General features: G+C 41.6%; 2 protein-coding genes across 3 annotated transcripts in view; one reads left to right on the top strand and one right to left on the bottom strand.

Annotated features, from left to right (window-relative positions):
- The window catches only part of SYN3 (synapsin III), a 166,505-nt gene that overhangs the window by 53,322 nt on the left and 98,891 nt on the right, over window positions 1-14,292 (top strand). The window lies entirely within an intron of this gene.
- TIMP3 (TIMP metallopeptidase inhibitor 3) overlaps window positions 1-14,292 on the bottom strand; it is a 37,444-nt gene that overhangs the window by 10,557 nt on the left and 12,595 nt on the right. Inside the window, exon 3 of the mRNA XM_062492127.1 lies at window positions 1,287-1,369. Within this exon, the coding sequence (XP_062348111.1) occupies window positions 1,287-1,369 (83 nt within the window). The remainder of the gene's footprint in view (window positions 1-1,286; window positions 1,370-14,292) is intronic.

Here is a 14,292-nt window from a genome sequence, read left to right as displayed (position 1 = left end):
GTTTTGGGAAGCAGGGTACACTTGCTGAGCTGGAGAGTGACAAAACTGGAGAAAAACCACACAGAGTGCTCCAAGCCTGATGAGGTCAACAACAGACATTAAAAAAAAAAGTGGCAGTGTTGTCTCATTATTGCAAATACAACTAGTTGCCCTTTTTTGTTGTTTTTTTACAAATATATATTTCCTTTGGAATCTTGTAGAGAAAATTTTAAGGTTAAGGAAATCAACAAGCCCAGCAACCTCATGCCCTCTTATTCAAAGTGCAGGCATTCCACTCTTGTGGAAGAGGCACGCCAGGACCAGATTTGGCTACGTGCATGGTTTTGCTACAGCTTATGAAACAGGCTTTGCCTCTCCTCCTCCCCGCTTTTGTGCTTGGCTATAAACTGCCTTATAAAGAGAGTTACTGTTACAAGGCAGGCAAGTGACTGGTTTTTTCTGAACCTTTACTTTGTCTAATATGTTTCAGATTTATGCAGTCTCTGCCAAGCTTTTCCATTCCCTTCCTTTTTTTTTTTTTTTCCTAAAGACATAAACCAGTCTTATGACTGGAATGGCATTGCCAAGTAAAACAATCTAGGGCTGATTTTTTAGCATTACATAACAAGGGGGCAGTTTCAGAAAAATCCCAAGTCCAAAGCAACAGGTTGAGTGCAGTTTGTGCAGCAAAGAATTAAAGCTGTGAAGAAAGAAACTAAAGAAATCAAGCAACTGGTGCTGTTCTAGCTCTTTTCATCTCTCAGTCAATACTTCCTAGCTCTTCTAAGCTGACAATATTTAAAAGCTATAATGCTCTGTTTAGCTTTATATAAAGACTTCACCATATAATTTTCATTTGTTTTGTACATGGAAAAAATGCTGTAACCCCAACTGGTGGTCACAACGAAAGCAAGGAAAGAAGAGAAATGAGCACTCTCCCAAGGCTGGCAGACCCCCCTGCCATAATTTCCTTCTTGGATTTAATGAAAGTGCTGTATGGAAAAGTTGGCATTTCTGTGCATGCTGAACACAAAACAAGTCTTCAGTTCCTAAAGAAGACCATCTGGCATCTTTTACTACCAGAAATCGTAAAATAATGGAAGAATTCAGGTATTCAGTACTGTATGACAGGAATGATCTCCTGCTCCTTTTCCCTTCTTCAGGCAAATGTCTACTAATTGCTGGCTGCCTTCCACTCTGTAGGGCCAGTACAAAAAGTGGAGGTGCTGTTAAGTATGCAAAGTGTTATGTGTTAATTCGATTCCTTATCATATCTACTAGCCCGTGGGAAATGTCTGCAAACGTACCTTCATCTGCTTGACCGTGTATCGCATCGTTCCAAAGGGTCCATCTTTCATGAGCTTCTTCCCCACCACTTTAGCTCGGATCACTGTCAGAAGGGAGGAAAAAATACAGCCAATTATAGACAACTTTAAACAGCAGTTATACTATGCCTTCCCCTTAAAAAAACCCTACAAAACTGTTTAGATAAATTAGCCTGTAAAATAAACAAAACTCTAGGCCAAACTTGCTCTCAATTTATTCTAAATCTCACACACAGTGAAGGCATGTAAAATGGGGAAAGCAGGTGTTTATTTAGAGGAAATCCAGTTCTGTGTCAAGAACAAGAACAAGCATTATTTGTGGTTAAGTCTCACTGAAATCTGCAGAGCAGGCTGTAACTGGGAGCAAGGCAGATTAAAATCTTTGCACCAAGCCAAGTTTGTAATGTCTTCACTCTCAACATAGAGGACAATACTATTTTTTAATTGTTCTTTGTGTGCCCAATGCAGCTTCTGCTTCCCAATAAATGTAGCAACTCAGTACAGGGCACTGCAATATCCCATATCTGGGATTTCACTACAGCTTTGAGGTGCCACCTTTGAGGTACCACAAAACAAATACTCCCTTGAACATACAGCTGCTGTGCCAAACCAGATGATTCAGCAACCATCAAGCGCCCAGGCCAACCAGAAGTCACCTGGAAGACAAACTAAAGCTGAGCCATCAGATCTTATGTACACTGCACTGCATTTCCTCATGGATACCAAGGGGCAGAGTGTGCTCTGTGGCACAGGTACCACCACACATGCACCACAGCAATGTCAACTGAGCCCAAGCCACCATAGATACAGATTTTGAGTTCCCATAGATAAGGATTTTTTTTTTTTTTTATCTAGTGGGAAGTTCATACTCAGTGCTTAATAAAGGGTTCTCTTGCTCATCCATTTTTGGGGCATTCCACATGCATTCAAAAGAAAATTTTAAAAACTGTTCTATTGATCTTCTTTGAAAAAGTTCTGCAACCTACTGCTCATCTCAGCAGAGGAGCAAGGCTCAGGGACAGGGCAGGCATTATCCATTTGAGTCTATCACAGAAAACCAAAAAAATTTCAGGGAGGTATAAAAAGAGGACAAGGAGGTGGAAACAGGAAAACACAGTGAGTTATGTGCATTACAGCACTATCTAACAGCAGCAACAAAGTTCAGGGATATGTTTTGCTGAATATAAAGGACAAACAAGCATCTTGTTGCATCTTAGCTTATTTAGGTTTCAAATCTGTAGAAGCCCACTGAGAGGAATGGGGGAAAGACTAAGGTCATTTTCACTACCTAGGTCCAACTAAGGAGGCAAAAAGCTTGTCCCAGCTTTTGTAATAATCAGAAGAACAAATTGGTCTGGTTTTACACACCAGTTCCTGGACCTTGTTCCACAAGGGTGGTGTGAAATGAAGACAAATCTACTCTGCTCTGATTTATATCCTGGGCTTCAGCCAGACTTGTCATAGAAATTTTAAACCAGGTAAGACAGTCATGACTTTGATTCAAAGAACCAACAAAACCTTCATTCATTGAGTGCAAAGCTTCAATTTTTTTTAGAAATGATATTTCCTAATGGCAGTACAAGCAATTTTATTGATTCCTCTATTTAACAAGCTGTTCCAACTTCAATTTACTCTCATCTTCAAACATTAGTAACTATATTGAACCACGTGCTTGAGGACTACAAATACCTTTAAAGAACTAGCTTCTTCCACTTGCTGCCCCCAACCACCACAAACACCAGAAAAGCTACAGAAACTGTCCAAGGGTCAGTGAGAAGGAACACAATTCCTTAAGGCTTTGTGTATTCCAGGACAGCTCACTAACACTGGAGTCTGTAGCAGAGAGTGTCAAAAGCCTTATCTTCATCTGTTGATAAACAGAAATTGAAAAGAACTGGTGTTTTCCCAACACATCTAAAACCAACAAAAAAATCTTATACCTTACTGACAATGATAAGGAATATACTAAAAGGCAGTAGAGTCTCCAAACCAGAACACAGTTAGCATATAAGATCACAAGCACATCCTCACTTGCTGACAAAATACCTAAAAAACATTTTCTTTATGTATTTCACTCCTAGCTTGTCATTCCTTTGACTTCTAGTTGGGGTGCTACAGCCATTTCAGAGAGAAGCTTTGATTTATGGACTAATCAACAGCTTCAACAAATACTCAAAATGCGTTATCTCCACTAGGACATAAGAGCATTCCTATTTCAACTAATAACAACCTTGCAAACAAGTAGAAGGATCTGCATTTTCTTATTATTGTTCCCTAATAAAGTTGGAGAAGAACAACCATCCTAGCAAATTCACCTAAAAAAAGCCATGACAAACCTTAGTGTGAGTAGTCACTTCGAGCCTTTTGTAAGGAGGGTCAAGCCCACTGTTTTTCAGAGAAATTGCCTTTATCATTCCAATGGTAACATTTCTAGCTAAGTTCTTTTCTTTACTGAAGAGTTAGAAATGAAGAACCCACCCTGCATAGTTTTTCCCATATTAAAGGGAAAAAAACAAGCTGTTAGCCAAGTAGCAGAGGATATTCCAAGTTGCCTATCACCTGCAATTTGGGAGGTTAAATTCCCATCCCTGAGGATGAGATGCCTCTGAGCCACTGGAGAGAAATGCTGGATGGACAGAACTGCTCAGAGGTTGCTCTTGCATGTGTAGCTTCAACCCCCCCCACATGTGAGAGCCACTTGTACACCTTGCTCAGAGCAGAGCTCCAAGCTGCACATCTGCAGCCACGTTTCTCAGCCCCTATCTTTGCTCCCTCAAACTACCACTCCTCAGTTATATGGCTGGGCCACTTCACACCTGGCCAGAAAATAAAGAACATTGCTCTTGACTGTGCAGGGGCCATGCATACTTGCCAGACGAACTTTTCACCCTCTGTGAATAATCTGAAATTTACAGCATTTCTGTTGCAAATTCAGTCCACTTTAAGTTAATGAAGTCAACTGTTTACTGCTGCAGACTCCTACTTCTTGAGCAGAATGAGGCAAAAGGTGCTGTGACTGCTCTCCTGAGCTCCTCCCTTCTCCTCGAAGCTCTATTACAGTCCTGTTATTACTGATGGGAAACTTTATCCCACACAAAAGTGGTCACCAAAATAGCTGCATATTTTTAAACCACAATTCCTTTGAAGCACTGCCTATGAAAATACTCCAAGATGAATGTTTCTCAGTACTTTGGGGTTTCAGGTCAGGTCACTTTGTGGGACTGGAGCAGTTGGCAAGGTCTCATGAGTGATTCATAATTATTTATGAAAAGCTATATTAGACAAGGATATAAATCTTAGTAAGATAAGCATGGCAGCCATGCCATGATACAAGGAAGAGAAAACATATGTAACTGCTTCTCAAGGTTTGACATGATTAAAAAATTGAGTGAGGAAACATCCCTCACAAAAGGAAGGAAACCAGGCTTTTAGTTGATACTCTAAACAAAAATAATGAAAATAATAACCTGCTGTGTTTGAGTATTCAAGAAATGCATCTAAGGATGTATCACAAATTATTAGTGTACTTATCTCTTTTCCCTGCCTTTTTTGTTTCTTTTTTTAATATAAACTAGCTTGGTAGTTAGGAAAACAGAGATGGCTCAGATTTGCCAGGACTAGTATAGTGCCAGCAGCTACTGGTTTGTGTTTGCCTGGCATGTCTAGTGTGGTACAAACTGTCTGCAGATACAAGAATGCACATAAATACAGGCAAAAATCACCTACATCTTTTCCAAATGTCACTGGATGAGACCAGATGAGGTCCTATAAAGGCAAACAAATCAGAAAGGGCATACAAGAGAAAGTGATTTTTTTAGTTGCCCATTTGCATACACATCTAACTCAAGTACTCTAACTTATCACTTACTCTGCAGCCATTTACTCAAGGATTCAAGGGAGAATAGGCCTAAAGGCAAGGTATGAAGCAGAAGAGGACATTGACTTTACATCTGAGATGGCAGAAGGCATTCTTTTCACGAGTCCAGGAGCAGAAAAACAGGCAATGAGAGATTAAGATATGCACTTGCCAAGCTGAGGAAACAACATGGTGAAAAGACTTGTAGCTACCAAGTAATTCCATCCAGGCACATAGTAATTACTACATGTGTGGTAGCTTTTTTCCCCCCAACTAACATGCAACATCATATGTCCAGGTTCAATCTAACCCATGTCCTTTATCGGGACCAGCCACTAGATGGTGACCCCGTCCCAAATCTTACCTTCTCCTGATGACAGGGCAGCTGTAGAGACACAGGCTAACACCACCAATCCCAGCTGCTTGCTCAACTGCACCATGAGAACCAGATGCTTTCATGCAAGTGGGCTGGTTGTCATCCATAAACAGCATTTGAAATGGAGGCACACCCTTCAGAGACCAGGATTCGCTCCAAACCCATTTCCCTTGTGACCAATTACCATGAACAGCTCAGGAGGGTAACAACTGCTACACTTCTCATTATTGTTTCAAGGATTTATTTTATTGGTATGCAATATGAGTAATTTTAAGTGAGAGTTTTGGCTGAAATGCACGCTCGCTGCATTGAAGTGAGTGAAGGACGTGGAGGATTCGTTGTTTACTAATGGAAACACACGGGACAAGTTATTCTCCCAGGCCATTCTCTGACATCCAAAGAATGGCTAAATAAAATATATAGGGAGCAGCAACACAACTGGGAGGCTTCTGTCCTGAGGCCACTGACTACACCAACACTTAAAAACAGTGCTTTCACACCAGACACATGGCATGCCAAGGAGGATGGTTGCCATTTTATTCGTCCAAAGACTATACAAGGATTCACTTCCAAGAGCAATTTACTGAGACCTTTTTATCAGCTTTACTAGCAGCTCTCTCATTTGATATGACTCACAAGAACTTTTGATGCTGGTACATGCTGGAGGGCTAACAACACACAGGGCTACAGCAGCTGGTATGTTTTAGACTCCTGAGTATACCTAGCACACTACTGAAAATATTAGTGTCATTTATGGAGGTGTCCCATAATGTGGTCGGGGCAGAATGCTTTTAAACACAGATTTCCTAGTACTGGTGCTGATGGTGCTGCTAAAATAGAATTGCTCTCTCCCTTGGTCACTCTCACTTTCTTTTTCCCACTCCCCCGGCTGATCTGTTAGCAATTACTATGAACACTCCTGGCTGCCCTGAAACCAGAGGGCCATAACTAAAGGTGGATTGTGTCCTTTGAACTGGAAGTATGGCCCAACAGTATGCAGCCTCTTGGGAGGCTCTATTAAACTGCCTGGCAGCTACAGACTCGTATGAACAGCAAGTAGCTGGTGCCTGCTTTAGGAAGGGAAGGAAATAGCAGCCCTTCACCCATTCCCCCACTTCCACAGGAAAGCAGAGCAGAGAGGGAAACACTGATTACAGCAGGGGATTTATGAAGAGGGGGGAAAACTAGAAGCCTCCAGCCAGTTTGATGATCTGTTAGTACTGAAAGTCACCTCCTCCTCCATAAACAAAACAGAATTCTTTTACAAATCAGTGTTGAATTTGAAAGCTTCTTGCAAAGCACAAGAAGGCTGAAAAAAATACCATGGAGGAGCTTTCTTCTGCCTCATGCCATCATGACCTTCATCCAGAGCCAAAAAAGGCAAACAAACCCATTCTGCTTTGTCTTTGAAGAAGTCAAATCCAGCTGTGCAGGTACACAGCATCACCAAAGAACATCAAGGAAGAAAAAAAAAGTGAAGAGGTTCACTGCTGGTTGCCTCCTTCTCATACCTTGACCAACAAACTAGTTCTCATTATTGGCACTCCAAATCCTAACTCCTCATCTTTTCAAAGTGCTCTCAGCACAAAGAGCATCTCTGCCAGTCAGTTGCCACATAAATATCACATTGTAAAGGACATGTGTTTACATTAGCAAGTGTGTTGGTTACTAACAATGAAAGTCTAAATAAAAACAGGAAAGCAAGACAGATAACTTTCCTTCCCCTGCTCTAAACAGAATTATGACATTTACTTTTGGCCTTTGTTTTACAGATCCAAAAAAACTTCTCTTGTGTGTGGCACAGCAAACCTGTTTGAAGGCCACCCCAAAAAAAGTAGAAGGCAATTAAATGGGTTTGCTCAGGCCTAAGCTCCATATAAAACACCTGATCACAATTACACTTGCTAAATATTGATCACATTTCCCATTCCTGCAGATTTCCTTGCCACTGAGAGTCTGTTTGCACAACATTCTGTGCTGCTTGACTTTAACACTGCATAATAAGGAATTACACAACTTTTTCATACAAGACTTTGATTGTGTCAGACCTTCCATCACCTCAAAAAGTATAAACTGCTCCAGAAGGGCTTTACCTGGGAGAAAGTTAATCCTTCTTCCAACAGGACAATAAATTAAAGAAACAAGGCTGCATAAAACAACCAAGCAAAACGTGCTTATTGCTTGGCATTTTACTTGCAGCTTATTAACTGGATACAAGCTTTGTGATAGCAGCAGTATCAAGCATTTTTCTCCCTCCCTATATAGTGCATCTGATCCTATGGAAGTCCAAGCACCCTTTGAAATACAGTAGAATCAGAGAGAATCAAGAGATCCCTATTAAATGAGAACCTGCAAATTCTCTCCTAGACATTTATTTCAAGTTTCTATATGCAACTTGGTCAAAGACTCTTCAACTGCCCAGCGCTGTCTCTGCATTTAATTCCTCATGTTAGCTCCCCTGCTCCCCCATCATACACACTGTTCAGAAGACAGAGGGAAGGCTGAATGGAGAAGGAAGAATGGATGGACCTAAAATGCATTTATATCCATTTAGAAGATCCAAGTAGAATCTCTTAGAGCCATATGTAGATGTTAGTACATGTAAAAACTAGCTTCAAGAAATACGTCATGAAAAACACAGAGAAGCAAAAGAAAGAAAAGAAGAAAGAACCCACTGTCTGTTGTTACCAGCTATTACACCTAAACTCAGTGAAGCCAGGTAGACACAAGAGATTAGCTAGATCAGGCACAGAGTTGAGTTACTGGAGTTACATGCATTGCTGGGTTAGTCTCACAGCTTACATCAACAAAACATTCCAGGTTTGCTATAGATCTAAGCAGAGACACTGCAGACTATGTAATGAGCATGCCTACAGCACTGAGAACTCTCTGTAAAAATAAAGAGAGGAAACAATGTTATTCCTGCCAATGAGACATTTCTCTGTCTCCCTTTTGGCAGGCTTTTTTTTTTTTACTTACCACCTGTATTTTATATCTCATCACTGCAAGCTGAATTCAGGCTAAAGGCAAAAGACAGTAAGCAAGGATCAGAAAAGGAAGAAAAAATTATACAAGTGGAGGGAGAAGGGAGTGCCTCACGTACAGAGCACAGTAGAGGCATCTCGCATCTCCCTCCAAGGAGTGCTTTCAGCAGAGTGCATTTTGCCTCATTCTGTGTCTCTGACAACTGCCAAAGGCAGAAATGCTTTCAGCCAAGGTTAGCAGTGTTGGAAAGATGGTTGTCAAAACCAACACACAAAAGCACTCCCAAAGCCAGCTTACAACAGTGGATAAAAATAACAAGCATATGACTCGGAGCAATACTCAGCTCAAAACACCTTTTCCGTTTCCTTTTGTCTACATACAATTGGTGCAATAGAATAAGATTTAGTTCAGCCCTCCCTTGCAGATCAAGTACTTCTCGACACAGTAGAGGAGCAGGGGAAGCCAGGCTGAGACAAGGCTCTGGTTTCCCACAGCTCTTTGGAACTGTTCAAAGGAGCCACAGGTCTAAGCTTTCCACTCAGAGAATATGGCAGAGCTGACATGAGACCAATTAGGGGCAAATGGAAACCATATGCGATTTTAATGAAACAAGAAGCTGGTGCACATAACTTACTGCTGCAGGAGCATTTACTGCCTGAAAGGAATGTGCATCTGGCATTGATCGTTTCCCAACCCATCAAGTGAGTAGTAACATGGAAAGCAAATTGGAGCATATGATGAGAGATGAATTGCCTAAAGAGTACAGTTAGGGGAGCAGCCTCTGCAAGGAGAAAACATGCCCTTTGCCTGTGATTTAGTGATACAGCTATAAGTGAGGCTGATCTTCCATTTCCACAGAACATGATGATAAACTGCAAGAATGGGTGCTAAAGTGATTAAAATGGATCAAGTGATATTTTCAAGAACCTACTACAACCACAGAAATCCCATTCTGATACACATGGGGCAGACTTTTTCTCTCTTGGGGTCATGGGCACTTCTTAAAGAACAAAGTATTGTTGAAACTAAACATGGGTAATACAGCCCTCAAGTGACATTGCTTTCTGGTGTACATCAAAATGGGTACACAATGAGATTTCAGGTTGAAGAAGCAGTGTAGACACACCCTTTTGATTTTTTTTTAATTAATTCACTATAAATTACCCAGGAAGTTTCAGTTCTGCTGAGAAAGGCAAGTCCCCAGCCAGCCAAGTCATAGATAAGTTGCTTTACCGTGCTATGGCCATTTATTCCGTAGGCTCTTGTATTGCAGCTTGATATCAAGTTTCAGAACAAACTCACTGTCTCCACTAAGCAGCCAAGAGATGGCTCACATACATCAAAGAGGAGGTGAGGAAGATGCTCTGATCCAGCACTTGACCAGTGAATGCCCAGGGCTTGAACCTGGCAGATGTTACTTGGCATTTCAAGTAATAATGAGACTTCTGCAAAACCAGACACATAGAATGGCATGTCTTTGCTCCTTAGTGATAGATTTCCCTTGGGGCATAACCAGAGTTAAGAAGCATCATAAATTCATCACTGTATTTTTAAGGATGCAGTAGGAGAAAAAAAAATGAGCCAAATCTGCCAGTTTATTAGTCTTTCTTAACCCACTGTGCAATCCACAAACCCACTGGGCAGCAGATCCAAACAGCTCAACAGGAGGAAGAGGAGGAGGAAAGACCGTTCTGCTAAAGAGAACATCTGAAGGCAGTTTTCATCTATGCATTAGAAATAGGGCATCTCAGACAGCCCATGTAAACCCTTCAAAAGTGGGATTATCAAAAGGCACAGGCCCGGTCACTCCCTGCTTCATCAACTTACTTGAGAGGACTCTCCTTGCTTCAGCACCTTGCCCATCTGGGATGGGTGCCAGTGTTCTGCAGGGAGGCTGCACTCCACTGATCACATGTTTTATGTTCAATTTTGCACGTAGGAGCTAGAGAGGAAGAACTGTTTGGGAACATGTATAGATTTCAAGGGTACTGGGTGGGCCTACAAATTCCTTCCTGCATTTCAAAACTTGCACTAAACTGACAGGCTAAGCACCTGTCCACACCAGAGAGGTATACATATTTAACCAGGTCAGGCCCACATGCACTCCTCTGCTGCTCCTATTCACACTGGGCCTGACAGGACCTAGTATTTGGTCTGCCAGACCCTGGAATTAAACCTACATTCAAACCATTTCCCCAGTGGAAAGAGTATCTTTGCCCACCATTCTTGAGACATCATCAACTGTTCCAAAGAGGCCAGCATCGGCAGATTGTTCACATACACTGGACACATCCATGACACAGTTCTGGTTATATCACAAGGCTTAAGGAAATTACTAATTGCCCATTTCATTAATGCCTGTTGTGTAATCAGAGTAATTACTACGATATAACTGATCTTAGGTACATGAAGGCTTTTACCCTGGAGTCTGAGCACCAGTAAAGCCTTAGGTATAGCACTTAGATCCTGATTTACTGTTCATTAAGGCATGTAGGACACCTCCCTGAGTCTTGAGTGAGCCTCACATACCACAGTTTCCAGCAGCCTACAGGTCAAGGTTAGGACAATACCGGGGCAATTTGACTAATTTGCCTGCCTATTCAGAATTTTCCAGAAGTCCATGTAGTGCCCTGTCATAACTGCATTCCAAAGCATCATCCTTCATTTTTGACCTCAGAAGGCCTGAAGAACTCAGTGTTGATTTGCTGTGGAAATCTATTTAAAAAAAAAAAAAGACAAAATAAAACCACCAATTCGTCAATTTGTCACATGAGCAGCATAAATACTGCACACTCTGGCTCTGAAGACAGGATTCTCTCTGTGCAATGACACAGAGCACTGACAGCAGAAAAGATAGATAGCCAATGGTCAGTCACCTTCCTTCTTCAAACAGTTTGCTCAAACTCCCTGACTTTTCTAGTGACAGACTATCTTAAGGCATTCCATGGAAACAGCATCTCATTCTTCTACTACCCGAACTTTCTTCACATACACTTTTCATCAGAATTTCACGTCCACAAACAACCCAGTAGACCATAATCAAAATGGATTTCCAGAAGCAATGTAGCATTACTTGGATGCTTATACACATCCTTGGTGCTCCCAATTAGATATTAATGAGTTATGATTCCTAACCAGACTTGTGTAAGCACAGAGAACACACTGAATGGTTAACAGCACCTGTCTACCACCAATTGTTGACTTTCTTTTTTGGCACAATACTTATACAAATTAAAGACTAACCCATGTTGTTTTATTCTTAGACAGTGCTGATAATAAATGGGTTTTAAATGGAAATGCTCAAGTCTGACCATATGAATTTCATGGAGATTCACTCCGAAGTGAATACACCAGTCACTTAGCTCATCTGTACCACTGGAGTTTCTGAAAGAATTCTTACTGAAAACTTCCATAAATTTCCAGTTCGACAGAGGCAAGCTTGCATTCCCACATCACTTCTTAGGTGTCCTTGTAACTTTTTAGAAAAAAAACCCTAAAGGTCACAAGATACAGTTGGATAATCATTTCACAGCTGCCCTGGCACAGTGATGGCTATTTTTGAATGCTCTAAGGCCCATTAACTGTTTGGGAGGCAGAAGTTCTCTGGATACTGCAGTGCTGACTGTTTACAGAGAAGGGTAATAATTTCCAGGGTATCCACTGAGCCTGTTTCCTGCCTGCCTCGGTCTCTTCAGACATTGCTGTAACAGGACTATTTTGGCAAAGTAATGAAGCACGCTCCCAAGAGCCAGCTTTTCAGGGCTGGAGTTAAGCTCCCACCTGGAACACAGGTGTAAGCTTGTTTAAACATTGACAGGGAGAGAACTAACAGAAATACAAGGGGAAATACCTCGTCTCAGTCCACTGGCAGCAACACAATCACAAAGCAAACTTGTTTGTTCATTAATGCAGCAAACCCAAGAACAGCCCATTGACAAGGACTGGAGCAAGCAAAGGGAGCCTAGGTTTGTGTTGTAAAGGGAATTCTCAGCATTCAGAAAAAGCTAACTATAAGCCTAGAAGGACTAATGAACTGAAATCTCTCCCAGCTTGAGAGGTAGCATGTAGCCTGATCAAAATCATCACTTCCAGAAGGGGAGGTTGTTACTGTTAAGCCATCAGGGATGTTTTCGGAAAGGTTTTTTTCCTGCCAGGGATCATTGCTTTACTTAAGTCACAAATTTCTAAAGTATCAACTTCCACCATTTCAAAATTCTCTACGAAGCAGAAATTCTGACCCTCCTCAGCAAGTTTCTAGCCTTCCCTTTCGCTGTATAAATCAGGTGACAACAACAATCTCTAAGAACAGAAGCAGAAACAATTCCATTTTTCTCCTCATTTTTCAGACACTGCAAGTAAATTCACACCCATGAGAGCTGCAGGTGCTGAAAACTTGAATAATTTCAAAAAGTAAGCCATTATCGCCTACGGTCTCAGAGTATCTAAACTAAAATCAGCATTCAGCATCAAAGTTCAGTCCTGTAATTCGCTGTGCCAATAAAAGTCTGTTAATGCTGCAGACTGTAAATGAACCTAGACCTACAACAGCTATTTTTTTAAAGCAACTTAGGATACCACAAACTGCTCCTCTGTACTGTTCCTCAAGTAAAACATCGACCTGCTGAGTGCTTGTACTTTGAGCCTGCAGCAAGTCAGAAAGTCAACTCAGTGACAAATGCCTTCCCACTCTCTTTTTTTCTTTCTGGCTGTTTCCAACATTTTGAAGAAGTATTGTTTGATTGCAGGCTGCTTCCTGAAGCTGCTTCCTTCAACTCCCTGCTGAACCCAGTTGGAAACTTTCTACTGATTTTAACTGGAGTGGTATCAGGCCCTAAATAAGCAGGAATCCCTAGACTTACAAACTGAACGGCTGTCTCTGGCTTTCCAAAAGAAAAGTTACTCCTGCAGCTGTTTTCCCCCAAGTGCCGTATCGCTCCAAATTGTTACAGGACTGGAGGGAGGGGGAGAAGGTGGAATCTTAATAACCCATTAAAAAGGCGTATGGGCCATTGCTCAGCAGCTCTTTCAGTTCCACTCAGGCAGGGTCATTGCTGCCAGGCTCAGACAGCCCTAAGGGCACGGGAAAAGTCGTCTTCTTGTTTTCACATCTCCTTCACAAAATGGATAACGAGGGGGAGGGAGGAATCAGATTTTGGGTTAATTAGCACCATGAACAGACAGCTGCATTGTCATTAAAAGTTCAACAAGTCACCGGGGTCATCACCGAACTGCAAGATGTACACACACACGCACACGAGGCACACGTCTAAGCCTGGGCTTCGGCAGCCTTGCTCGGGCTCTGATTTTCCCCCACCCCAAGGATACACTTGGAGTCAAGAACACTGAACTGTAGTAGCGCTCCGGAGAAGACAGAAGCATAAAGGTACTCCCTCTGAATAGCAGTTTTTCATCCCCTTAGAACTGCTTCATTTCACATGTAATATACCAACTAAGAATAGTTACAGAGCTTTTTTCCCCTGAGAAAAATCAGAGGTGTGGCTTACTAATGTATAATTTCACATTCACTTCTAATACTCTGTGGGATAAGCAGAACCCCAGTTAACAAAAACATGCTGTTGGTGCAGTTTCCTTCCACAGCTTCCTTCCACAAGCAAGGAAGCTGAGGAAGCGCAAGTGCACATCAGCAAATTCAGAAATGAGCATGTGTGAATAATAGTGAAAAGATAAAACCTCTAAAATATCAAGGACTGCTATTAATAAGATTTGGAATAGTGTTAGCCTCTGAGAGTCACAAGTTGGCTTAAAAACAA

The sequence above is a fragment of the Cinclus cinclus genome, chromosome 4 (genome assembly GCF_963662255.1).
Source record: "Cinclus cinclus chromosome 4, bCinCin1.1, whole genome shotgun sequence".
In the NCBI taxonomy this organism is placed as follows: Eukaryota; Metazoa; Chordata; class Aves; order Passeriformes; family Cinclidae; genus Cinclus; species Cinclus cinclus.
Note: the sequence above shows the minus strand (reverse complement) of the source record. Positions and strands in the feature narration are given on the sequence as shown.